Genomic DNA, 27,697 nt, shown 5'->3' on the forward strand with positions numbered 1-27,697 from the left:
AAATTAAAAAGAGAAAATGGTTACGTGTTTTTCTGTTTGTCCGTCTGACGTGCCAATGTCGTTTCCCTCAAAAATGACATGGACGGACAAAATAGAAATTATTCCGTGCTGTTTGGACGAGATTTTTTTCCCCCTTGTCTTTATGAACATTGGCATCGTGACTAAATAATGCCCAGCAGTTGGTTGATATGATTATATGTAGGCTGGCGTCCCTTTTTCAGGTTAAGAGTTTTGAACTGTGAGAGGAGAGACCCTTCAACTTTTCCAAATAACGACAGATGGTGGGCCCAGCACCACCGCCATCATCATCGGTCGGTCGCAGGAATAGCTGACCCCTTCCGGATGACCTTTTTTCTTATTATTTTGTGTCTTTAAGGTGTACAGTGGCCAGCCAGTCAGCCTGAAGAGGATATGAGGGTTGGTGGATAATAATAATAAACCGGGGCTGCTGGCCAATAAGACAATAACACCACTACCCAAGAAAGAATCTCGAACGTGGATCAACTGTTGTTGTTGTTGTTGTTGTTCACTTGAACTCGTTATTATTAGTGCTGGCCAACAGCAGGAGCAGCAGCAGTATGCCGTGGAGAAGAAGATAAAAAATTAAAATAAAAAAGGACAAGAGAGAAAAATAAAAAAAAAGTTAAGGGCGGCGACAACATTCCAGTGGCAGAGTGGCCACTTTTTGTGGGTGACCTTTTTCTCTTCTTCTCTCTCACTCAATCTCTTGTCTTTTTTTTCTCTTTTTCTCGACGTGTGTGACTCTCTTCCGACCAATTAAAAGCAGCTAGAGACTCTAGACCCCACTTAAGTGCTCTTGCCCGGCCAACACACAAAAAAGAGACGGACATTTTTTCCTTTTTCCTATAGATGTGAGGGGGGTCGTCCTCTCTGCACACACATAGAAAGAAAAAGAAAAAGTTAAGTGTCTTTTTTCTTATTCTTTTTCTCTCCACCCATCCATTAAAATAATCGTCCACGCCGATGATTTGGTAATGTCTTTTCTTCTTCTTCTTCTTCTTCTTGTTCGACCTCGTCTCCGGTCTCGTCTGGTTTCGTCTCGTCTAGTAGATGGGCCCCCCCCCCCTATTCCTTTGATCATTTCCTTCTTCTTCTTCTTCTCTTGTTGTTGTTATGAATTCGATAAGAGACGCGTCGCTCAGCTCCGGACACATCCAGCGCAAGAAAACGGCACCCAATGTTTCATTCATCACACCCGCCCGTCTGTCAGTCCGTCTTCTTATTTCTCCCGATTCTGTAGGCGACACGTCGCTTAATTGAACGAGGCAATTTGGGTCGGTCTGTTTGTTTGTTTGTCTTTCCTTTTTTAATTGTACAGAGCTCGGTTAAGATATATTGATAGAGATATATCAAAGTATTTACAGCGCAGCCAAATAGAATTATTAGGAGAAGAGCACACACATCACTGAGACAACAAAGGAGAAATCCAATCGTTATTATTATCAAATTGCGTCAAATTCAAAATTGTTTTGTCCAAAGAAAAAAGAAAATGGGCGGATTTCTTTTTTCTTTTTTCGATTTTTGGAAAAAATTAAAAACCCAAAAAGGACCAAAAATAAAAAAGACCCTCCCAGGCGAAAAGGAAAAGAAAAAATTTGAGAAACAAAAGGAAATAAGATGAAATAATTGGAGAAAACACCAAGAAAATGTTGGTTGAATTGATATATATAATATATATAAAAAGAGGCCTAGTTATTTACAGCACTTGAATGTGGAACATCCCCAGCAAAAAAGACACGCACAAATTATGAGAATGACGACGACGAACAAAACAAATAATGTTGGGGGCTGGAACAAAAAAATTGAAAAAAAAAAAAGCCAAAAATAATAAAATGATATTACATCATCAATAATGAAATAATAATTAAGAATAAGAGGAGGAGGAGGGGGCGGGAGGGGGGAGGGAAGAGATCGCGACGAGAGCCACACGCAGTTGACTTGATTCATCAGACACAGGAGGAGGAGCTGATTGGCCAATTTTTTTATATTCATATGGACAATCAAATTATAATTAGTATAGAATGATAAAAACGCATTGGACCGATAATTTTTCTCTTTTTCTTTTCGGGGATTTTTAAAAAACAATTGATCGGATTATGATTATATTTCTTTTCTTTTCTTAAAATTGAATCGGGTAAAATCGTGAAACTTTTTTTTGTCCGTTTGTCAAAACAATTTGCTGATGGCCACTGGGTGAGAGAGAGAGAGAGAAAAGAGAAAAACAATTTTCCAATCTGAAATTGGACAGACAAGAAAAGATGGCGCTCGGGGGAGGAGGAGGAGGAGAACGAGTTTTGGCATTTTTTGAAAAAATGAACAAAAATTTGTCGTTTTTTATTATTATTTTAATTATTAATTATTATTAATTATTTTTGTTTAATTTTTGTTTAATTTTTTCAGAGTTGAGTGACGAGGGCGCTGGTCGTTGAGGAGGAGGAGGAGGAGTGGTGGTGGTGGCCGGTGCAGGCCGTCACCTCCCGCCATTTGGGGTCGATCTGCGTGACGCCGTGACGGGCGCATTCGTGAGCGTAGGCCGTCAGAGCCTCGCAGTAGCACTGCTTTCCCGACGGGCACTCGCACATGTCCAATAGACACGATCTGTTTTCAAATTTAAATTTAAAAAATGAATAAATGAATTAAAATTGAACCAAATTGAATTAAAAATTTTAAAAATAAAAATAGGACTTACTTGAAAAACCGAACGGGACTGACTTGAGGGTGGCACTGGGCGAACGTGGCGGCTTTGAGGACGCTGCACTCCCGGACGGCCCGGATGCGAATGTGCCATTGCCTCTGGCACAGCGGCTCTTCCGCCGGTGTCACTACCGTCGCCGCCGCCACTGCCGCTGCCGCCGCTACTGTCGTCTTTTTCCGGATGGCGGAAGAAGAAGAAGAAGAGGAACTGGCCAATTGGTTGGGATGTTGTTGTTGTTGTTGTTGTTGTTGGAGTTGCAGTCGCCGCTGGTTGTGTTCCAGGGAGGAGGAAGGCGACGGCTGTTCTATCCGTTGGTGAGGAGAAGATGAAGAACTGGAAGTGGCGCTGGGACTACAAGATTTGGGTCCGCCCACTTTCCAGGAGGCGCCAAACTGTTCGACGGTTTGGGCCAATTGGCCGGATCGCATGCGGAGGTCGTCGCGCCGGCGGCCGTTGAAGTTGCCGCAGAGGCCGCAGAGTCGGCGCTTGAACGCCGGCGGCACCGTCACTTCCAGGAAGCTCTCGCCGTCCCACAGCAATTTCACTCCTGGACAAATTGGATGACAACCGATTTTAGACACAAATTCCCAAATGGATACAACGCGGATGGACAGAAAAAAAGGAGGAGCCTAAACTCACCGAGATTCGTCCGGACGACGACGCTGTAACCCTCCTGGACGACGGAGAGGACGCCCAGGCTGACGAACGGCAGCGACACTCGTTTGTGGTTGACTTTGACTTTCATATTCTGGCCCAGCGTCACTTTCAAATCTTCAATCTTTCAAATTAATAAATAAAAAACAAAATTAAAATGAGCTGCCAGTCGAATGTAAGCGGCGGGAAATTTGAAATTTTTAAAATTACCGTGAGAGTGACGGTCTTTGTCCAGGAGAAGGAGCGTGAGGAACGGGCGTCGTTGGTGACCCGGACGGAGAAACTGTCGTTGCGGCAGTCGGAAGTCAGCAGGTACTTGCAGGCCCCCTGGAAATTAAAAACCCGCCCGTCGAACGTCCGGTAGTGCGGGTCGCCAAACACGGTGCACACGGCGTCGTCCTCCACGCATTTGGGGCAGCACTGGCCCGGCTCCTTGACGGGATGACGCCCAGGCGGACAAGGTTGGCTGCTACCTCCCCCTTGCAGAGTCGGCTGGACGTTGTTGTTGTTGCCGGAATGAGAAGAAGAAGATGCGGATGCGGACGAGTCGGAAGGAGAATCGGCCGACGACGACGAGGATTTGTGTTTGCGCCGGTTCGGGTTGTGATCCTTGGGCCGGTAGACTGGGCATTGCTGGACAGCGCAGCGGACTTCACCCTGGGCGCAGCTGCATTGAGTGCACGGATCCAGCGACCAACCAGCTCCGTCCTTTTTATTTTTATTTTAAATAAAGAAAATTGAGGAAATTGAGTTTCGGTTGGTTGGGGGAATTGTAGTTTTAGGGGTTGTGTCGAGTCAATTGTTTCTGGTTAGGTAAAGGTCAAATATTTGTTCGGCGTTTGCTGCCCACGATTGTCTTTTGTGTGTGTGTGTGTCGGCGTGTAGGGGGGGTATAGGAAAGAAGAGAGTCATTATTATTATGATTTGGAAAAATGTGGGGAGAGAGAAATGAACGACGACCGCGCCAGTCGACTTATACTCGGCTGTTTACACAAAAGGGAAAACAATGGACAGGAGGGGGCCCAGCCCAGCCCAGCAGTACCGCCGTGGATAATTGTCCACAAGCACACGGAACAAGAAGAAGAAATCCCCCCTCTCACGCTAGGTGGTGGTGGTGGATAATCATCGTCTCGTAAAAGGAGCAACAACAACCCAACAACCCAACAACCCATTTGTGACTGTACAGAAAAATAAAAATAAAATGGAAGGCGGCGAGGATGAAAAGACAAAACAAACGAGAAAAAGACAAACGGGCCCCAGTTTTTGATCTTCTTCTCTTAACGACGTCATCGACTCCCCACCACCACCACCACCGGGTGGTCCGTCCCGCGTTCTACACGCCACCCACCCAACAAATTCCACCGCCCGTCCATGAGAAGAAGAAGAATAATAATAATAATTATTATTAAAAAAGAGACGCCGGCTCGTACCTGGTAAGTGACGCCGCGGTAGGCGCAGGTCAGAGGTCGTGAGGCCGGCAGGGCCGTCGGCGTCGCCATCGCAGCTGCTACTCCCGCCGTCCCAATGGCTTTACCACTACCAGCCGGAATAGACGACGAAGTTGCTTCTTGTTGCCGCTGGAAGGAATCGACGACGGGCAAGGCCGACGGCTCCGTCGTCGTGTCATCGCCCGTCCTGGCTGCTGCTGGAGGAGGAGCCACGGTGATGGTGGCCGGGTGGACGTTGGGACAGGAACCGACGCCGCCGCCCAGCCGTCGGCTGTTGTCCCGCACGCACACCGTCGTCGAATTGGCCTGGCACGTGCAATTGGTGCAAGGGTCCGGCCGAAATTTGGCGCCCAATTCAAACGTCTTTTTGCCAATGTGACAATTGCTGCTGATGGCCGACGGCGGAGACGGGACAATCTCCTTGCGGACGCCCTGGCAGACTGGGCAACAGGCGCCCGGTTGTAGGAGGGCTTTATTAGCCGGGCAGGGCAAGACTGGGCAAGTTTGGCGGGTGCACGTCATGCCTTGTCCGTTTGGCAGACATTGGCATAGAGTGCACGGCTCCTTTTGCGGGTCGGGACTGACTGGGCCTTGGCCGTTGTCGGTTGTTGTCACGTTATTGCGTCCGCCGCCGTTCCACTTGCAGGTTTTGCATCGCGGGCAGCACTCGCCCGTCCTGGGCGGTAAGAGATGATGGCAAGTCCCGTCCTGGCTGCTGGTCGGCTCGGACCCGCTGCTGGCCATTTGTTGTCCGTCTGCTGGCCAATTCCAGCGACACGTTTGACGGGACAGGGTCACCACGCCGCCCTGGCACGTCATCGTCTACAATAATTGGATCAAAGCGAGTCACATTAGATTACATTTTTATTTGTCTTTTTTGTCTGTCTGCGTGCAATTTTATGCTAATTTATGCTTATTTGACTCGGGGGAAAGGAAATTGAAATGAGTCACCAGTCCCGTCGGTGACTCATTTTCTTCTTTTTGCCCAGCCAAAACGAGTCAAATAAAAAAAAGTGGCCCGTCCACTTTTTGCTCTTATTCGGTTATAAAAGAAGAAAAGAAAAAATCAATGAAATTTACCTGACAAGGATCGTCGGGATCGTTCCATTGGCTGCCACTCTGGTAATGAACACCTTGGTAATGGCAACCTGCAATCAGACGGGCGGCAAAATCAAAAAGGGAAAAAAAACAAATTTTTAGTTTCATTTTCTGGGGTTTGCGTCTCAATGTCTGAGTGCAGACGGTCGTAAATCAAACGAGGAGCCGATCCAATAAAACCACACGACCCGACAATAACTTTCAATTCGTCTCTAATTAGTTGTCGCTCTCGACTATAGAAAACAAACCCAAAAAAATTCCATCCATCCATCCAGCAGGACGGAGCTAAAAGACAAAAAAGGTCATCCGCTCTAGTCGTGGAATGCCATGGGAAACAATCAACAAAGGCGTAACAAAACAATCCCCCCCTCCACCACCACCACCCCAAAAAGGTTGTAAAAACAAACCAATTTTTCAACCGAAATTGTGCAACTTAAAAGTTAAAACCGAAAAAAAGACATTGGGATTTATATATCCAATCCAATTATTTATAGAACATAAGGAGAAAAAGTGGTTAGAGATGTCTATAAGTGGTCGCGAAGCTTTTAAAATGTTGTTGTTGTTTTTACCTTTGCAAACTTGGCAGCACTTGGCGGCGGCGCTCTTGTTCTGTTGCAACACGTAACAGTTGCCCGTGCTGGGACAAATCTCCTTCTTGCACTGGACGTGGCCATCCTGTTTCACAATCGCATAAATAAAATAGAAAAAAATAGAAGAACATTAGAGTCTTTTTCCATTAGCAGAGTTTTCTGAGCACACACAAGGACACACTGAATAAAAAACAGGAGATCCAGTTCATCACAAATGGGGCGGCGGCGGTGGTTGGTAATTTCATCTGATTGAAACGGGCGGCGGGCCCTTGTACGTACGTCGTCCTTCTATCTATCTATTTCTGCCGGCCATCACCGGATGGTCAATCCTTCAAGGTATATAATCTACTAGTACTACCCGAACAACATTCGATCCGGATTGTTGAAACAGAAAACCGGATTTGAAAAGAACCAAACCATTTTCAATAAGGGGAAGAAGAAATAAGGAACGCACACCCAAAAAGTGGATCGAACCCACAGCACAAAAGGAATTCCAAAATCATCAGATATTTGTGTGTGTGTTTTATTTACATTATCTGTGTATCGTTTTACTTCTTCTTCTTCTTTTTCTTTTGTATTGAAATTCCATCTCTTTTCTTTTTGTTTTCTCCCCCCTCTATTCACATGCCTCTCTTTCCCAGCAGGTGGAATATGAATTGATGATTTTCCAGCTATAGGCTGTGCGTGTTGTGTGTGTGTGTTGGCAGGGGGTTAAAGGCTCTCTCTATCTCGACTGTGGCCAGCAGTGCTCAGCAGCAGGCCGGCCAATAACTCTTAAGACGGTTTAAATAAAAGACTTTGAGGCTGAGCTGAGCTGGGCTGCTGGGGGTGGGGGAGGGTAGCAGCCTGGGCGGTTATTGTGTCTCTGTGTGTCTATTTGCTCAGTTGACAGTTTGGAGTTTAGAAGAAAAGAAAAGAAGAAAAAAGGGAAACGGTTGAAATGCGGAAACACGCCGCCCTTGAGCCCCTTTTTTCTCTTTCCTTTTTTTAATTTTTATTTTCTTGTATATCCAATAACACACAGGGAGAGAGTCAGGTATATGATTCATCTAATCGGCGTGTCATTGGGGGCTCTATATGTTCAATTGGACACTGGTGGACGTGGTGGTGGACGTGGTGGTGGACGTGGTGGTGTTGGACGAGTTTCGGTCGATGGCGCAATTCGAAGGAATGACGACGTGGGAGTCATCCGATCGGAATGACGCAATCGGTTGCTCATTCATCAGCGAGTAGAGATGAGCAGAAACTCAAAGAAAGAATTAAAAAAGAAGGTGAATTGGATATGATTTTCTGCTTTTAGTTTTCCCCTTTTTTCCTTTCCTCCCCTTCCCCACCCACTCAGGGGTCCTGTGTTCTTCTGGTCGATGGCTATCTATCACCAGAAGAAGAAATGGAAGAGTAAAAAAGAAGAAGAAGAGTGTTTTTAATGGGTTTTCCATCTTCCCTTTCGACCATGTTGTTGGGTGTCCGAGTCTATAGAGGAAGAAATGGTGGGGCTTCTTCTTCTCTCTGATTCCTTTGGCTCGGCTCATTCCTCTGACGGCTCATCTCTACACTTAAACACACACGGAGAATGGAAGAGAAATGGATGGATGGATGGGGGGCTCATCCAATCCACCCAGCACCGACCGCACACACAAATTCTCCCCTTTTTCTATTTCTTCTTATTTTAAAAAAAAAAGAATAAGAAAAAGAGAAGCTATAGGCGCTTAGACACACCTGATTTATTTTTTTAAATCCACTCCGGCCTAGCCAAGCCTATACCTATCCCTCATTCATTCAAGCCCCCCACACACAACACACGACTCAAAACTATTTCAAATCGACCAGAGTCTAAATAAAGAGCCCGGATATTTTTTAAAAAATCAAATTCATCAAGTCTCATTTCACCTCCCCCCTCGACAATCCCTCGACTCGACTCGGAAAAAACTAATCAGGGAGGCGTTGCGACCATTTAGTGACAACATCCCGGAACAACAACCACAAACAACAACAACAACAACCAAATTATAAAATTTCCCCCAAAAATAATATTAAAAAAGAAGAAGAAGAAGAAGAAGCGTGACTTTTAGACTGGCAAACACAAGGGGCGGCGGGAGATAAAAGAGGTCACAGTCACGACCGCCAAACAACCACTGAAAAACCCACAAAGACCCCCACCAGGAGACGATGGCCCAAGGGCAGCAGCAGGAGCAGCAGCTGCTCCGCATTGATTCATCCGGGAGGAATGAGGCGGACGCCCCGGATGATTTTGTCGTCGGTCAAATTTTTTCCTTTTTCTAATGTTCCCTCACGCCGCCGCCGCCACAGCCGCCGCCCAGGGGCCAAAAAAATGGGACCACCCAAATCTCAATCAACAATAACTGGGCAACAAGACAAAAGATTTTCAAACGGGCCGGCCAGGGCTCTTCTTTTACCTTGCACATGCAGGTCATGCAGGGAATGAATTCCTCGACGATTTTCACGACCACCGTTTGGCCCTCGTTGGTGCAGTTCTGATTGGTCGCCGTCAAACTCGCTATGGGAAAAACAAAAGAAAAAGAAAAACGTTAAGAAAACAAAAATCAATTTCCATTTTTACTTCCAGGGCGGCTCCGCCCTTCTTTTTCTTTTCTCAAAAGAGAAAAACCGCATGCGCACACAAAATAAATTTCACCGCTAGACACACACACAGACACAGAGGGGGGAGAGGGTAAAGAAAGGTAACTCTTTTTATTATATTTGGTTATTATTATTACATAAGAGAGAAAGAGGGGGAAAAACAATCAAGGAGCCGCCGCTTCTTTTTACCTTTACGGTAAAACGAGTCAATTTTCCAGGGAAAAGAAAAATTTAAAAAAGGTCGAACCCACTGATCCACCCCCTACTCGTCTCTCCATCTCATCGGTTGGTTTTCTTTGCAGGTTTCACGGTTTTGTTTCGGTCGTTTCAACCGTTTGACGATGAGTAGGAGGAGGGGGAAGAGACTTATTGTCTTTTCTTCTTTGCCTGGGCCCCTTTTTCTTTTTTTCAATCATGTGTCGGCTCTTTGAGCTGATAGATGGCGTGCACGCACGTCATCCCGCGGTGCCTGGGAAAAAAAAATCTTCTTCTTCTTCTTCCTCTTCTTTTTAGTTGTGGTATGCACGCAACCCCCCCACACTCACCCCCTCCCGTTTTTGTTTCTTCTCTTTTCCGAAATAATCAAAAAGGAGCCGACCTCCAACAACCTCCAACAACCTCCAACAACCAACAATTTCCCATCAAACAAAAAACAGGACCCAATAATCGGCGTATAGACATTTTGTCCGTCTTCTTCTTCCGCGAAAAACAAAAAACAATTTTCACGCCCAGCAGAATCAAAATTCCACAACTAATTGAACCCCCCTGGAAAAACCTGCAACTTTTTGTTCCTGCCTTGTTCCAGCTGGGCGGAGCTATTCTCGCTCAAATCACATCATCTCCAAATAATGAAATAAAACGGACCGAGTTTGGTTAATCACAATCAATCAATGATTGGCGAATGTGGAATGTGGAAGGTGCTGGTAGTGGTAGAAGAAGAAGATGATGATGATGCATCGACCAGGATATTTCACGACCATCCAGCCGTGCCGTGAGGCGCGTGGGACGACAGCAGGCCGGCAACCCCGTCGATGACAAACTGCAACAGCCAAACAGCGCGACTGGGCAGCAGCAGCAGCAGCGGCAGAGGCCGGCGCCCCTCGCGTGTCACGCCAATTGAATGGATGGATAAATAATCACATTCTCTACGGACCGACCGGACGCCGCCGCCGACCCAGCACACCAACCGACGGACGAGGAAACGGACACAAAGGTGTCGTCGTCCATCAGGTGACGGCCTTGAGAGGTTACACCGACGACCGTCTTATACAACACAAAACTGAGAGGCGCAAGGACGTGCCAAACCGAAAAAAAATAAAATAACTGGTTGTTGTTGTTGTTGGTTTTTTTTCTTGCTTTATTCCCGCGGTCGCCGTCGTCATTAAATTGCCTCTCGGTCCGGGCAGTCCGGCGCAGTCGGTGCGCAGGGCGGCCGATGATGAATTTGAATTTGAATCGCCGCTCGGTCCCGCCAATATACAAATGGCCACGGCGGCTGACGTCAGCCAACTGGCGCCTCTAGACTCAACGGCCGCGAATCCATCAACGTAATTGTTGAGCTGCCGGTTGCCTAACTTTTTCTTACAAGCAGGCGGCGCCTGGCTGGCCGGCCGACGCTCTCCCCCACCACCACCACCACCACCACCACCACCTCATTTGAATAAATGTCGACTGGCCGGACATTTTTCTCGTTTTTCCAGCGTCCGTCTTTTTATGGCCGATAAGTCACGGCGGGCCGAATCTCGTAAACAGGCTCTTATCGCAAATAAGAAGAAAAATTAACGACGCCATGCAAATGTGCGACACACGGATCTTGTGTGCAATAACAACAACTTCCTCTCCTTCGCCCGCGCCTATTTGCCTATTCAAATTTCTCCCTTTTCTTATTTTTCTTCTTTTTCTTATTTTTGGCGAAATTCTCGTGTCAAATGAAAAGAAAAAATAAATAAAATAAAAACCCGCGACGTGTGGCTCCCGCCGCATTCCGCAGCCGGCCAGCAAAAACCCAAACATTTTTTTCTTCTTCTTCAGATCTCCAGTCCCGCGCGTGCGCGTTGACTTTTTTTTTGCGGCTGCCCGTTTTTTCACGAAAAAAAAACGGGCAAAAAAGTTCCCGCTGAGAGAGACGAGAGAGAAGCTGATCAGACATTCAGGTCCCGAAACCGACCGACGGAGATATGCCAAAATGAAGAAGAAGAAGAAGAAACTTTTTTTGGCTGCAACAGCTGGGCATCCCGGCAGAAGAAAAAAAAAATGCGACTCCCGAAATAGCTGGCGGGCAACGCACAGCAGCAGCAGCAGCAGCTGATTTTTTTGTTTTGTTTCTTGTCCCGTTTACAAAAAAAAAAAGGAAAAAAGAAAAAAAAAAGTGACAGCGGACGCCGAACGATTAGCTGCGACAAAATTTCGGTAAAAGGAGGAATTTCAATTGGCGGAATGGCGGGCGGCGATGACGTCACAGCCGCCCGCCAAAAGCGGAAGTCCTTTTAAAGGGAAAAGAAGAAGAAAAAGAAATTGGTGTCGACACGTCGGCGGGAGTAGTCACATGTCGTCCTCGTGTCAGCGTCTCTCATAGCAACGAACGAACGATACGAATTGAATTTTTTTCCCTTTTTTTCTTCTTTTTCTTTTTAAATTTTTTCCTGTCAAAGTTCATTGGGAATTTTCCCGATCGGATTTTTTCCTTTTCTCCAAACAGACGAGAAGAAGAAGAAATACAAATTTTTTCTCGTATAAAAGTTTTTTCGACTTGACCCGGATCCGATGACAGCAGCAGCAGCAGCCGACGGGCCAGCCAAAGTTTATAACACTCCCGCGTGAATTCCATCACATCACCACCGCATCATCGAAAACACTAAAAAAACACATTTTTCTTCTTTCTTTCTCTTTTCTTTTCTCAATATATAAAGACATCTGCATCCGTTTGATAACATCGGAAAAATTATTTTAGGCCGGAATTGTTTTGTAACCGAAAATAAATAAAAATACAAAAACTGAAATTCTAATCAGATTCATTCGTGAATGCCGGCGGGAGAATAATAAAGAAGAAAACAAATTTCTTCTTCTTCTTCTTCTTCTTCTTCTTGTTATTGGCCGGGAGCCCATTGACGTCACACACGTGAGTTTTCTCACCCCCGTCCCCCCGTCCTCCCGCGATCTGTTGGCTTATTGGCCGCCATCAGCCGCTCTCTGCTGGCCAGGCTAAGACTGCTGCTTGTAGCTGGACACAATGGATATATAGGAAGTTGCTTGGCCGGGTTGAAGAAGATGGTTATATGAGGGTTGTTGGTGTTGTTGTTGTTGTGGGTCGTGTCTTGTGCAGACGGGACTGTCGGGAGTTGGTCGGGAGGAAAGAGAGAGAACAGCTAGCGCCATTCTATTCCTCCATTCTCTCCTCTTTCGCTCAACTCTCTCTCCTTCTCCTTCTCCTTCTCTGCCCACCTGTATTTATTGCCCACCTCCTCTATCCTCTCCTATCCCGGCCAGCAGCAGCAGCAGCAGCTCCGTGTCGATGTGTGTGTTATTCGGGCTGCAATTTGCATAGCCGCCGCTGCTGCTGCTGCTGGACTTGGGCTGGAAAAAGAAGAAGAGAAAACTTGTTCCTTCTTCTTTCGTTCTTACTTCTCGTGTGCATTTATACCAACTCCTGCTGGAGGCCAGCAGCAGCAGCCACTAATAAGAGCCACACAGTCCGCCCAGCCACCACCGACCGACCGACCGACCAACTTTTTCCTTTTGCCCGACAAAAAGAAAAAGATGAAGATGAAGAAGAGAAAAAAGTGGTTTACAGTTAGACGTTTGGTTGCCCAGCATCTCCCACTGGCCAGCACGTCGCACTGATTGATTCACGCCGCGGACCTTGGCGCTGGGACGTCATCCATTATTCCTGCCCGTCTGATTATTCTTATTCTCTTTCCTATTCTTTCTCTCTTTTTATTTCTGCGCCCAATTGCGCAACCAGGCGCCCTTGCCGATTGCTAGCCGGCCGACGCAATTCGATTATTCGCTCACGCCGAGTAAAAGTCTATTTCGCCAAAAAATCAAGTCCGTCTGTCCGTCCGCCGCCGCCGTTGTGCTGCTGCTGCGGCTGCAACGTCAGCACAGCACAGCCAAAAGCGATGCCTTTTGATTGATGCTGCTCCTGTGTCTGCTGTATACTGCTGTGCTGCTGCTGGACGAATAAAGCAGAAGAAGGAGAAGAAGAAGAAGAAGAAGAAAACACAAACAAGCAAAGTAGTACCGACTGGACTGCAGTCGGGCGAAAGCTTTGGCAATCAAAAGGCGGCCGGTTGCCAAGGTAACCAAAACCTTGGGAGATGGGAGACGAAGAGTAAGAAGAAGAAGAAGAAAAAAAGGAGATAAGATGATGATGAAGAGAGTCTGTGCTGTGCTGTTGCTCTTTGATGGAACAGCCCAGCAGCAGCAGCAGCTCACGAAAAGAAAAAGGTCGCCGCCGGCCTTGTTGTTTGTGCTCCGTGATGAATATCACCTGACCCCTTTTGAAAATCACAACAACATATCCCAGCAGCAGACGGGCGGCAGGGCCAGCCAAAATATGTAGGCCCACCAACCAACCAAATAACAAAAGAAAACGAAAAAGTAAAGACAAAACTGACCGATTTGAAAGGCGTCGGACGGTTTGCCGCCGATCAACGACGTCGCCAACACAACGGCCAACACCAACCAGCGACCGGCGTTCACGGCCATCACCATTATTATTATTTCGTCGTGAAAATATCAAAACACACAACACGAAACGAGACACACACACTTTTCTTTCTTTTCACTTTGGAATCCAACGGCCGGACACGACGACGACAATTTAATCCGATAATCTTCTGGCCCCAGTCGAAATTTCTGAATTCAAAGTTTACACGAAATTCAGAGTGCTGGCCAACGAGTTTTCAGGTTTTTTATTTTCTCGGTAACACAACAACACACACAACAACACAACAACAAAAAAACGATCGTGAATTTCAAGTTTTTCTCAGTTCAAAACGGGATTGGCTGGCACTGGCACTGCCCGTCGTTCATCGCTGACGAAACTTTCACCCAACATTCAACTTGTTGTCGATGTTGTTGTTGTTGTTGTTACAACAGGAAGAATTGTCGCATGTTGTTGATCACCCGCACAAAATGTCGAACAAGAAAAAAACACGGGACACAACACACGGGACGAGACAACAACTGGAACGCGGTGGCACAATCACGACGTGAACTTCATTACGATCGATTCGTTTGGACCAAAAGTGAAATGAAAAAATGTTTGAACGAAGCTGGAGGGGGGGGGGAATGATTGAGAGAGAGTTCGTGTGTGCTGTGCTGGGTGGGAGAGACGTGTCCCGTCCGATGGCCGACAATGTTGAGCCCCAACTGACGGACAAGGACCAACCGACCACCAGTCCAACCCAAAAGTAAAAGAGAGAGAGACGGCCACTACGTATACACACCCAAAGAGCTGCTGCTGCTGCTGCTAGTCTTTTGGCTGCTGCCTAAACTTAACACACACACACACACGAGAGAGAGAGAGTCTATAAGCTCCGCCTCCTTTCTCTCTTAACAAGCTCCGCCTTCCTCTCATTGGCCGTCGACCAAATAAAAGCCGCTTAACCCCCTCACAGTCCCTTTTGCCCACCACCAACTTAACCGCCGTAACTGCACACAAGCTCCTTGTTTCTCTATCTGTCTACTATCTCTCTATTTAAACTAGAGTTGAGCGAATTGAACTCAAATTTGCTTGGTCATCGTCAATAACTGCAAACAAGCTGCTAACCACGCATGTTAACCAGCCCAGGATTAGCGAATGAAGGGGGATTAGCGTCGTTAATCCGTTCACCACCAATTGCTCCGTCGCCATTATCGATGGACACGAGTCGTCGTGTTGTTTTCTACGAATATGTAACACGAACTATTTCCATTTGGGGCTCTAACCTTTTGAACTTTTCAGCGCAGATTTGGAATATTATTAGAAAATAAAAAAGAAGCCACAACTTTGTATCGGACGCGCATTCCTCTATTCCCCTCAGATGAATCAATTTTCCAACTTTTTTTTTTCCACTTGATTAGAGTTGACAGTAGCGGTGTGCCTTGGTAGCAGAAGGAAAGAAATAGAAAAGGTGGACACACAACACAATGAAAAAGGCGACGGGAATTTGTTTTTCAGAGTCTCGCGGATGGACGTCGCGACAGTCTCCAGAGTCGATCGGCACACTCCCTTCAAGTCCCCGCTTTAAAAATTGTTCTTTTTTTATTATATTCCTTTTTCTTTCTTTTCTCTCTGTGTTTAGTGTATAGATTTATTTGTCCTGTATTATATTATTAGGCGCTGCCGCCCGAGCTTATTTCTATTTTTATTCTTCTTCCCATTCAAAAAGACCGCGCGCCACCCAATTGGATTTGGCTGACACACCACACACAATGTGTGTGTGTGTGTGTGTGTTTGCAGTCGTCTCTATTTTCTACTACTGTGGTATGTATCTGGTGGTTGCGATTAATTCCCTGTGCGCGAATTTGGTCGGCTCGACCAAAAAACGTCGTTTCTTCCTGTCCGAATCCGTCCAGCCAAAATATTTCCGATTGCGCCAATTGGCAAGAGTGTCATCTAGCGTCCACATTTGGCACTGTGACTCATCCAAATGAACAAAGTTGCTGATGTGCTTATTATTGATCGTGAAATGATATATATATTGAAACGCGTGATTCATCATTCCGCAAGCACATGACGGAATCGCAGGCAGAGAATGACGTGTTGTAATTTCAATTTCCTCGAACGTTCGTTGCGGTCGGGAATCCGGTGCGGCAACGCCTGACTGCCACTCGTCGCTCTCGGTGTGTGTGTCACACTTTTTTCTTCTGCTGGAGAATCGGATTTGAAATAATAAAAAAGAGCCACGAGAGACATTATAACATAGATTAATTAATAAAATAAAAACAATGGCGACGGCCGACGATGTGCAGGTTTCGCCAGTCACATCCGGTAGTAGTAATCCTCTCGTCCAATTGCTTCAACACCAAACCAAAGTGAGTCGAATATGTTTGGGTGACGACATCCATTAACATTGGTATCTCTTTGATGTTTACATTATACCCGTCGTCGTCTCCACTGACGCAAGTCTGATGATTCCGATTAATCTTGTTGATCCCCACAGGCAGCGGATATCGTCAAGGAGAAGGTGAAGAAATTGACAAAGTTCAAGGAAGACTATGAAGCCCTCAAAGCCAGATTGGAATCACTGCCTGACAAAGTCTCACACCAAGTCATGGTCCCTTTTGGAAGCCTGGCCTTCGTACCTGGCAGAGTCAAGCACACAAACGAGATCCTCTGTCTGCTGGGTGACAACTGGTTTGTCGAGAGATCTGCCAAGCAGGCCGCCAAGATTGTGGAGCGGAGGATACAAGGTAACCCCCCAGATCATCTGAATCCCAAGAGTCCCAATCTAATTAAACCAACTGCTCATTACTTTGAACTTAGGCTGCAATGAATCTCTGAAAAGGTTTGACGCTGAGCTGAAATCGGTGAACAGCTGGTGTGATCAGGCCAACAAGTACAAAAAGGACCTCAATCAGGGACTCAACATATTGGAGACAGAGGAAGAGGACGAACAATGGAGAGGTATGATTTGTTGTTGTTGCTGTCTAGACGTGGCAGTGAGTCACACTGATTATTTGCCTTGTCACAGAGGAGCACCGAAAGCGAGTCCGAGAATACAAGCAGAAGATGGCCGCACTGAAACAAGCATCAGCCGAGGAATCTCAAGAAAGGTCCGAAGAGGAGGAATTGTTTAGGAGGTTGGACGAGCTGGAAATGGAAGAGGAGCTGCAAGACGAGCTGGCCAAGTACGATTTTGAACGTCTTTTAATCACTTTCTCTCTTAACGATTGCCAAATGAATCTTGTTTCTGCGTGACTTTATATCAAGGTTAGGTGTGGGAAATGGCGATATCGACTGGGGGGATGAGTTGGTAGAAGAAGAAGAAGAAGAAGAAGACGAAGCCATTAGCGTCGAAGAACCACCAGAAGAAGAAGAACCACAGGAAGAAGAAAATAAAAAGAAGAGCGTGAGATGGTCAGAGAGTCCTGACGCTGTCAAACAGTTTCGGCGTGACGAGCTGATCCTTCCTGGTGCCGCCCACGACGGCCACGAAGAGGACAAGAACCAAGACACGTTGAAAATCACCTTTAAACATTCGCCCGTGTCGTCGTCGTCAGCAGCGGCCAGTTCAAACAAGAGAAAAGCCAAGTTTGCCTCTTTTATCGCCGAGGCCGATCCGTCGTCGTCGTCGTCGTCGTCGTCGGTGGTGTCCAGTCCGTCTGAAATCTTTCGCAAGTTTAGGAGCCACACGACGGAGCCTTCCGGTGGGGAGCCGAGCAGCAGCAGCAGCAGCGAGCCCAAATCGATATTGAAAGTGAAAAAATCGACGACGCCGGTGATTGAGATTGTGCAGAGACAGAAACAAAAGCAGAAGCTGCTGGAGGAGGGACCAGACGCGAGCGGTCCAGCTGCAGATCCAGATCGGTCGAGCCTTTTACAACAACAACAAATAACGGCCGTTGGTGATGAGGTCAAGGAGAGAGGAGAAACAGCATCCTCACAAGTCGGAGCAGCAGCAGAAGGAGGAGGAGACGAATCTGTCAACACCCACCGACCCGTCAGTCGCTTCAGGGCCGCCCGGATGGGCAAGAAACTCTGAGATGGGCAAGAAACAACAACATATCTCTGTGCCCTCGAAAAAAAAAACACAATAATAATCACACAATCTACGCCGCCATCTAACGGATAAATGACGGATGTCTGTTGTTGTGTTATTGCGGATGCAGTCGACTACTTTTTTTCTATCTCGGCGGGCGACGAGTGAGTGATGGCGTGAAAGATGAACAAAGAAAATGTTTGCGGAATCTTTGCTTGTTTTGTTGTACCAAATTGTATTGAGTGCCGAAGTGAATCGGTACAGCAACGCGTTCAGAAGATCAACCAAAATAGATTCATTTTTCACATTTCCCACGAATCTTTTTTTCCTTCCTCCAATCAAAAAATAGAGATAACAAAATCTTGTTTTTCTTGCAATCGGTTGGTGGCTTTTTTTTTTCTTAGATGACGTTAAATATTAGAATACGTGATAAAAGGAGAGAGATAGGGGGACTGACTTGTCATTGGAGAGAGTATATAAATTCAGAGAGGCTCGCACAAAAGGAGATGATGAACAAGGAAATGAAAAGCTCGCACAGAAAAGTAAATTTAGAGAAATCATAAAGAATTATATAATATATAACACATCAGCTAAAAAGGCTGTACGCGATGATGCCCATCACTGAGGGCTTACACTTTCGGGGGCGAATCAAAAATTGAAAGAGGACCAAACATTTAAAAAATAAAAAGAGCCAAACAAGAAATTTCCCTTTTTGACATGATCATATATAAACGCACCAATTTAGTTATATATATATATATAAATAAAATATTTATAACTGCAAAACAGCTGCCGCTGGTAGGAAAAATGGATTTGATAATAAGAAATGACGAGATTTTTCTGTTTTTTGGTGATACACAAAAAAAGTAGGGCGGGAAGAAGTATAGTTGTCTGGGCTAGTTCTCACATTATTAGCGACGGACAAGCTGGACTAGCGGTGGCATCCAACCAAAATAAATAAGAATTCTCTTCTTGACGCAATTCAACGGAATTGATCGGCCAATTCGAGGAAGTTGGCCGGTGCTTGACGTGTCGAATGATATCGAGTGCAGAAAAAGAGATTGGCGTTGCGGTTGGGATTGGCGGCCGATGACGTCATCGACGACGATGGATGTTGTTGTGGTGGTCGGATGCAGAAGAAAGACTGGGCATTCGAGGGAATTGGAGTGGACTGTTGTCCACCTCCTGACTGATGTTGTTCCCTCGGCCCATCTTGTCACCAGGCGTCCGTGTAGCGGACGTCGCATTCTTGAAGGGACGGCAGTTTCTGCTTCAACTTCTCGAATGTCGACACGGACAGGGTCGTGCTGTTCAAATTCAACTTGCGCAAACTCTTCATGCCTTTTTCGGTGGACAATTGGAAATAAAAATTAAGAAATACTATACGACTAGTGAAATTCACGAATTATTGACGACTTACTGGCCAGACATGCGAGGCCTTTGTCGGTGACGGGCGTCTCGCACAGGTTGAGCACCTGCAATTTGTGGAGGTGTTCGCTAATCAGCTGAAGGCCAGCATCACCAAACTGTAAATAAAATCAATTGTTGCGGCCGTCTGGATCAATTTGGAAAACGAAGGTGTTGGTGTGATTAAAACGTTACCTGGGTGGACCAGAGATTGAGGTAACGCAACGACGGCAATTTGATGAGATGCTGGGCGCAGGCGCTAGTCACCTGAGTGAAGGCCAAACTCAGACATTCGAGGTTACCCAGCGAGCCGCAATTGAGAAGCAATTTCGATAAATCCTCGTCCGTCGATCGGTTGGGTAATGTCAACTTTTTCGGTCCACCTTTTTGTTGCTATTTGTCATTGCCAAAAGTTGAAAAATAAATAAATAACAAACATTTGAATATTTAAAATTACCAATTCTTTCAAGTGAAGTTGGCGATCGCAGAGTTCGAAATAGAGTCGCCGGCCGGACTCGGTGCTCTGCAATGTCGTGGCAATTTGAAGCGGAAGCGAATTGCGTTCTTCGGCACCGCATCCGCCAGATGGATGGCTGGAATTATTCTCGTCGGCGACTTCAAGTAGATTCCATTCGAGCATGAGGCACAGGGTTTCCTGGGCAGACGAGTGATCCCTGAGGGCCAGCAATTGGCAAGCGCCCACCAATTTCGTCATCGAAGCCAAAAATGCTTTGCGGCGACAACAGCAGTTCAGCAACGTCTTCAACTGTCAAAATGGAAAAAAAGAATTTTTCATCATTTCCCGAATCGTCAAAATGGTTGTCGTATTTATTTCTAATTGGTTACGATGGAAGCCCAAAGGGATCCGTCGTCGGAGCAGGCGGCGGATGAAGGACAAATGACGTGGAACCAGCCTTCTTTGCCCTCGCGGATGCCCAGCACGCACTGATGGACGGCACATCGAGGGTCGTTACCTATGGCCCCGACCACAATCCCCATTCCCCTGTGACGTTGGCAAATCCAATTACAAATTTAAATTATTTGTCCCCAATTTCTAAAAGGGGGAAACAATTCGAGATGGGAAACTTTTACTTGATGAAAACGTCGTCCACCAGGGCTTCGTCCGGGAACGGAACCGGCTGCAACAGTTGGGCTAATCCGGGACGCCAGTCTTCAAACTCGCAACTAAATGACGTCAATTGCCATAAAGAAAACGTCGTAACAAAAGCTGAAAAAGGTTTTTCATAAGGACAATAAAATATTTAGAAAATGGGCAACTGACGCAGTCTTGATGATGGCCAGGTAACACTGCATATCCCAGATGTTGTTGTTGTTGCTGCTGCTGCTGCTGCCAATGTTGCTGGTTTTATTGTTAATTTTCTGGCGATGGTCTTGGCTGCTGGCGGATGACGTTGGTCGCTCATCCGGGAGAACGGGCGACGATTGCGTCATTTTGTCTTCATTGTGATCGACGGGATGATTGGCTTGGATATTGACCCAGTCGGATGGATGGCGCTGACGTCGGCGTCGATACTCGTAAATGCTGAAAACGGCGGCCAAACAAACGGCCACCAAATTGGGAAGGACTCGAGGATGGGGGCAGGCGCTTCCTTCGCCGTGGGCGCTGTCAAATCAAATGCAAATCATCGAATTTATTATAAGGATTCATAATTCGAATGAAAAACAAAATTTCGTGTGACGCACTTGCGAACAAAGTCGCGGACGGCTTGTGGGCCGTCGTTGTGGGCGTAGAGGACCCGGATGTAGTCGTGAACGAATCGGCGCATAAACGGATTTTTCCCGAAATCCTGCGTCAAAATGGAATTAATAAATTTGAATAAAATTAAAAACTGGCTAAAAAAAGGGATTTAGAAATGACTGACGACGTTGTGTTTGAGGATGCGATGGACGACGGAAGTGAACAATCCGCGAACGAGCGAGGACCTCGGGTGGAGTCGACAGTGTCGGCTGAAGGCTGTGCACATTTCCCGCGATGGCGGTTGGCGTTCCAGCAGAGGCGACAAGGTCAACAGCAAATCCTCTAGGACCGTTTGAGAATAATAACAGCCGCCGGGCATGCCGATGCAGACACGACTTTGCTGATGATGTGCAGATTTTTCTTCCTATATTAAACCGCGAGCGGAGGAAAAGATCAAAACATTTTCATCTTTTTTTTTCTTTTCATTTTTATCGCTTTTCTATGGAAAAAGCATTTGAAGGTTGCGCCCATTGACGTCATTGGCCGCGCTATATATATTTTGATATGTATGAGCGGTGGCACTCACGCTGACGGTGGAGAGCAGCGACGAAATGACTTGGAATGGCGCCTGAGCGATGCAGTGATCCTGTAACGGGGTAGAAGTCGCCAATTCCACCATGCTCTAATTGACAAAATGGAAGGGAAAAAAACACATTGTCATGTCCTGTTGGGCATTATCTTCTCTCTACAATAATTGTAATACCTTGACTTCTTTAAGTAACACTTCCTGTCTGGTTGTCCTTCGCGTAATTTGATGGTACCGAAACAGATTTTTCTTTAATAAAAAAGATAAAGACATTAAAGAAAAAAATAATTTCTCATTAAGAAAACGTATTAAAAATAAGCTGCTGGGAAATACCTTCCAAATGATGGAGTGGTACCACTGATCGCGCACGTAAGCGTTGTTGGCCTGGATAAAAGAAAAAGGAAAAAAATCATTAGAATTTAGATTGGGGCGGGCTGGTGGAGAGAGAGTTGAAAATTGTTGGGGATATTACACACGTAAAGGAGGGCTGGAAGGAAATTATTGATCCGACATCTTTTTTTTTATTATTTTTATTTTTTATTTATTTATTTATTCCGGTCGCCCTGCAAAGGGATTGTAAAATGGGCGTGTGTTTGAAAATCACAAACTGGTCGCCAAAGTACCGAAAAAACTAAATCGATCCGGGCCGTTTATTTTACCCCGGTGGATTCCATCGGAAATCGATATCCTCCCCAACGTTCGACCTTTCCACACACGCAGACACTCACGTAACATTTCATTTGTGAGCTCGGGGTAGTTGTTGATTGACAAGTCGGACACAGTAACAAATCATTTCCAAGGAAAAGGCAAATTGAATTTGCGGTGGTGGACGAAATGTGAAACGTGCCCACGGGTTTCTCACTCACGAAATAAAAAAAAAAAAGATTTGTCGTCCGTCGTGATATGAAAAGGGGAGCAGCTCAACTTTGGTTCCTCTCTGACGTCAATGCATCTCGCGTGTGCCGTGACGTCGCCCGGCCAATGTATATTTAAGAGCCGACGCCATCTTTTTCCTGGTCGTTTTGTTCGTTTCATCTTCTTATATATATTAAATATCCTGGCGTGTTGTCTTGGTTGTCGGCCACCTTGCGTCACCCCCTTCATCACCGAATGTGCACAGACATTTTTCGACGGGCGGAGCATTTACGGGCGCAGACCCTTTTGTCCTGTGTTGGTTCATATCCGGTTCGAGAGATGATGTGTGTGTGCTATGCTCTCGCCACGAGTTGACGTCTACAGCAGCTGATAAACAGTCCCAACTTGTTTTTTTCCCTTTTTTATTATTATTATCTCTCTGTCGCATATTGCACTGGGCGTTTAATCTATTCGATTGCCACGCCATCCGACGAATTTTTTCTCGGGCCGTCGAAAGTCAATAAAAAAGAAGATGAAATGATGCGCGTCGTGTTATAATAATCATGCTCGTGAGTGGATGGAACTAAACACCACGTCGTACTCTATAAATACTAGGCAGAGAGAACACGCCCAGCAGCGAATCTATATAAGAAGCTATGGACTCTGACTACTAATAGCCCCTCCACCCACCACCCGTGATTCTATTCCCGCTACCAGCCAACCCCAAGATTGCACACGAGACCAACAGGTCACACACGGCCTGCCTGCCTGCCTGTCTCTATATTTATTCCTACGTCTTTCTTGCTCCTGGTGCAGCAACTCAATCAAAAAGATCAAAGAGCTATCAAAAGAGGCTTCGTCTAGAACAGATCCTACTACACCAGCAACTCCCAAACCGCCAGCGTCATTTCTTCCGACGTCAAACGGCGCGGCGTCCCACCCACACTGGTAATTTCCATGGAAACTGCATGAACGAAAATATCCCGGGAATAATAAAAAAAAAAGACAAAATGTCTTCCCTCTATCTCTTTCTCTATGTCTGGAAATGGCAAAGTTTTGTTTTGACGCCATTACATCTGCAACCCGGGGTGGATTTTTTTGAGTCAAACACGTGAGAGATCCTGTCGGATATAACGTAGGGGTGTAATGGGTTACAACTAAAAATAGACGAGGGTATCACGCCGAAATCAATCGAAGGAGCGTTGGCAATAAGTGCGTAGTAGTACTACCTGAAGGAGGAGACATCCTTCCGGCAAGACGATGCGGATCAGGCAGTGCTGCGGCGAATTATTGGCCGCCGTCAGAAGAGAATTTTGGGTTTCAACCGTTGCCGGACCGACGGCCGCATCCGAGTAGCTGCGATCCCACAAGTAACCGGATGAAGTCAAGGAAGAGGAAGATGATACGACAAGACTAATTTCCTTCATGGAAGAATAAGGCGTCGACTCTTCCATGAAACCCGACGGCTATTACACCCGAATGAATATTAAAAAATGTCATTCAATTATTTAATTCAAAAAATGAGATAAATGGACGGTACCGTTTTCGACGAGATTTGAGCGTCGTTGAGGTAGAGGTGGTGCGTCTCCCAGCGTCGCAAGAATTTCGAGCTCAGAATCTTGCCGATGACGGTGCCGGAATGGGTGACGCGGCAGAGCTGGATGTCGCCTTCCGACAAGAGTTTGAGGAAGCGCCGATGGAGGACGGGCGGAGGTCCAGGAAACGATTCCGCTGGAGTCTCGGAGGAATGAGGAGGGACAACTAAAGAAGAACAAGATTTTGGGTCTTGGCCATTATGCGTCGTCGGTGAATTGGTCGTCGTTTGGTCCTCGACGGCCATCGTGGCGCTGGCCGCCACGACTGCCACTGGATCGTTGAATCCGTAAGAAGATTTCGAATTTCTTAGTTGCTGTTGATGGCAGCGCGGCTGCAAATGCGGAGTGGTTGGTGCGGAATTGCAAGTGCCTAGCAATCGTCGCCCTGTCGAGCTCGCCGGATGATGATGAACGGTCTCGCTGCTGCTGCTGCCGGATCGTTTGTCATCGTCCATCAATGTCACAAAATCAACAAGACCTCCATCATCCCCTGTCGAGGCGGAAGAAGACGAACGAACGAGAACCGTTTCGGGATTGTGGCCAGTCAAGACGAGCGCCGATTGGCTGTAGCAACGGTGGATGGACAGGAGCGACGTCTTGGATGACCAACTGGAATGGCGACCGGATCGGATAAACAAGTCCAACGATTTTGTGGTGGTGGCCGCCACTTTTTTAAGCTCGTCCCGTCTACTCCCGCCGATAAACGAGCAATGGACCTGCGGTATCTGTTGCTCTTGCTTCACTACCGGCCCCTTGTCACTGATAAAACTTGTGCCTTGTGCCACCGCCGTAGGGCCGTCAACGACGACGTCACTGATGATTGTACCAGCCGACGACTCGTCTTTCTCCATCACCTGTTCCTGGGTACTTCCAGCGGTGGCGACGACGTCTTTCCGGCGACGCCTCCTGTGGGTCGGGGTGACGCCCCCGTGACTCGACAGTCGTCGTTCGAGAGCAGCGGCCGAGGCCGTCGTGTTGTTGTTGCCATTTGAATACAAATCGGGAAGCGTTTGACTTCGACGTTTCATCGTCGACGTTGGCTGATTCAACCAAATGGTCGACTGTTGACTTTTGATGGATTCCTTGGCCGTCGTCGGCGGAGTCGATGACGACGACGACATGATGGCCGTCGAATCCTGGGAAGGAGTCAGGAGCAGTCGGCTGGCGCTGACCAGTAAATCGCAGCACTTCATGTCGGTCGGGAGTTTACGACAAGACGAAACGGCCGCATCCGACGACTCTGCTTCCCTCTGTGCCTGTGGGGAGAAAAAGAGAAAAGCGGAATCAATGAAACGGACAGGAAAAAGGCGGAATCATGTGTGCACATTGGGTGGGAATTGCGCCACATCCTGGACTGTTTTTTCTTTCAAATGTAATCGGATGACGACATTGGCCCGGTCTAGAAATAGGAGGACTGGACCAGCAAATTCCGTCCGTTGGCTTCCAAAGTCAACAAAGTTTACACGGAAGTGGATGAATCTGCTCAAAAAGTTAAAAATTCTGTTTCCTAATAATTGCGGAATGCCTGGGAGCAAGAAGGGGACTTCCCTTTTTTTTTGTTATTGATTAGGCTGTGCCATATTTTCTGGCAAAGGGAAATTCCCTTTTTATTATTATTATTATTATTTTTCCAGCCCTTCCGGCGACGTTGTGAGACTCGGGGTCGCGGAACGGATTTTTTACTAATTGTTGTGTGCCAACTGTTTTGGCGTGCAGCTGTGGTTCAATTGACAATTGGATGACACAAGAATCTTTGCCAAGCGAAAAAAGAGAAAATGCTCATAAAAATAGTGGAAAAACAAAACAATATTTTCATTGTGGTTGCGGTGATGGCGTCCGGATTGTTCCGTCCCGTTTCTCTCCCACCACTCGCCAACAACATCCAAAATAAAAAATAAAAATAAAACAAAAAAGGGAGAATCTACATGTATGAATGAACAATAGAAAGTCGGCCATCGCCTTGTACAGGGCCCAGCCAAGGTTTTCTCTTTTCTCCAACAGAATTATAACTGGAGATCAACGGCATTGACATTCCCTGGAAATCACACGCCTATACTTTGTGTGTAGTACTTAATATTATTAACTTGTGTGTGTTTAACTCTTATATACGACAGAGACTGCAGTGTGTGTGTGTGTAGAAGAAGCGGATCAATACTCTGGCCATGTCCGCCATGGCGGCGACGCACTGCTCACGACACTCTCCACTGAGCTCACGACTTTGCCAATTCAAAAACACAATAATTAAACCACCCAAAAAACGCAATATTTACCTTGATGGAAACTATGCAACAACAGAGACATAATCAGCCAGTTTCTCGTTGAAAACTTTTTGGGCTGTTGGACTGGAATGGGGCAGCACTGCAACAACAACACGAATAACAGCTGTGCACACACAACACAGAAATGAACGAAAACGAAACGATCGGCAGTGCAGTAGAGCCGACGACCTAATTTTAGATCCGGGTGTAAAAAACCGGACGGTGGGGGTTATATGAGTGTTGGATATAAATATACCCAAAAACTTAATCGATCGTTATACACTCGTCACTTTACTCTCCAACTGTACACGCGATTGTTTCACGTCCGACACACTCGGACTAGCAAAAAAATGGCCATTCTTTTTCAACAACACACGAAATCCATTTCACACACACACTGGAGAATAGAATTTGATTTTCACCATCGAGAGAAATAACCAGAGGAGATGAAGAGAACCGAACGCATGGACGACTGACTGGCTACTGTGGACCCTGTAGGGGGTATTCTCTCCCATCCTTTTTTTAAAGGGGGTGTGGCCTAGTAGTGCCTGGAGGCGGTAGTGGCGTTCCCGGCGGCTTGGAAGGAAAACGAGCCCCGTGACGTCATTCGGCCGCCATTGATGTTTTGTAGACCTACTCTATAATATACTATATCTAGAGGCTATTAGAAGAAAAGCGAGCGAGGCTTTTTCCTAAGGAATAATAGATAATAATAACCGGAGCTCATAATCAAATCAGAAGAAGCCCTGCAGCAAAAAGAGGATTTTCACTACCATTTGATCCTGTTGGCAATGTGTCTAGCGATGACAAGGACCCAGTGCCACCCCCACACACTTTTCTCTCCTTTTGTGTGTGACTTTGATGTATGCAAATTGCATTATTATTATCAAGGCTTTCATCATATACTTGGTCTTAACTATACATAAGACTCTTTTTCTTGTCAAAACCTATTTAGACTAGGGCACAACATATTGCACACATCACTAAAAGGTTTCAAGGTTTAGACTCGCTCGGTTCACGGCCGCGTGACTTTTCGTCGAAAATCCCTCACGACGGGAGGGAACGTTGTTGTCGTCATCACACCAGAACAGAAAATATCTTGGTGGGGTTGGCGTCAAGTGCGTCAATGTTGAATTGAATAATAAACATGATCCCAGTTGATGCAATTGGAAATTTCCGCCATAAATGTTGATTGGGTCACGAAAATGTCGATTGGCCGCCGCCCGTCTCTCTCTAATATAGACGCACGATAACCTTGGTTGCTGCTATAGACTTGCACAATTTGCTTGTCATGCAGGAAGATGAGTCTCTCTCAGCTGCTGCTGCGGTTGAGAATAATTAGCTCAAATAGACATTCGTCGTGAATAATTCCGACCCAATTTCCCATCGGCAACAATCAGGAAATTTCACTTCCTGTTCAACTTAAGAGACTCGCCAATCATCATCCTAGAAAATATGGACCGCAATATAAACTGAGGTAGTACTGCATAACACAACAGACTC

At 46.3% G+C, this 27,697-nt stretch overlaps 3 protein-coding genes across 3 annotated transcripts; 1 reads left to right on the forward strand and 2 right to left on the reverse strand.

Moving 5' to 3' along the window:
* Positions 1-1,668: 1,668 nt before the first annotated feature.
* LOC124315882 (BMP-binding endothelial regulator protein-like) lies at positions 1,669-15,488 on the reverse strand. The gene is made up of 9 exons (XM_046781602.1): positions 13,724-15,488; positions 8,924-9,024; positions 6,486-6,591; positions 5,899-5,966; positions 4,801-5,640; positions 3,581-4,078; positions 3,356-3,494; positions 2,711-3,263; positions 1,669-2,619 (listed from the first exon to the last, which is right to left on the reverse strand). Exons 1-9 carry the CDS (start codon positions 13,818-13,820, stop codon positions 2,418-2,420), a joined length of 2,604 nt encoding a protein of 867 aa, XP_046637558.1. The 5' UTR covers positions 13,821-15,488; the 3' UTR covers positions 1,669-2,417.
* Positions 15,489-15,850: 362 nt separating this feature from the next.
* On the forward strand, positions 15,851-18,104 carry LOC124315907 (unconventional prefoldin RPB5 interactor-like). Its single transcript, XM_046781649.1, has 5 exons — positions 15,851-16,127; positions 16,256-16,505; positions 16,579-16,719; positions 16,787-16,943; positions 17,026-18,104. Exons 1-5 carry the CDS (start codon positions 16,041-16,043, stop codon positions 17,795-17,797), a joined length of 1,407 nt encoding a protein of 468 aa, XP_046637605.1. The 5' UTR covers positions 15,851-16,040; the 3' UTR covers positions 17,798-18,104.
* A 61-nt stretch (positions 18,105-18,165) lies between these two features.
* LOC124315868 (C-Maf-inducing protein-like) lies at positions 18,166-26,675 on the reverse strand. Its single transcript, XM_046781585.1, has 15 exons — positions 26,207-26,675; positions 23,882-25,192; positions 23,571-23,807; positions 21,820-21,870; positions 21,664-21,735; positions 21,487-21,582; positions 21,085-21,324; positions 20,906-21,009; positions 20,484-20,825; positions 20,294-20,386; positions 20,048-20,204; positions 19,659-19,967; positions 19,397-19,594; positions 19,215-19,320; positions 18,166-19,135 (listed from the first exon to the last, which is right to left on the reverse strand). Exons 2-15 carry the CDS (start codon positions 25,127-25,129, stop codon positions 19,011-19,013), a joined length of 3,378 nt encoding a protein of 1,125 aa, XP_046637541.1. The 5' UTR covers positions 25,130-25,192; positions 26,207-26,675; the 3' UTR covers positions 18,166-19,010.
* Between the last annotated feature and the right edge of the window lie 1,022 nt (positions 26,676-27,697).

The sequence above is a fragment of the Daphnia pulicaria genome, chromosome 11, assembly GCF_021234035.1.
Source record: "Daphnia pulicaria isolate SC F1-1A chromosome 11, SC_F0-13Bv2, whole genome shotgun sequence".
Classification (NCBI taxonomy): Eukaryota; Metazoa; Arthropoda; class Branchiopoda; order Diplostraca; family Daphniidae; genus Daphnia; species Daphnia pulicaria.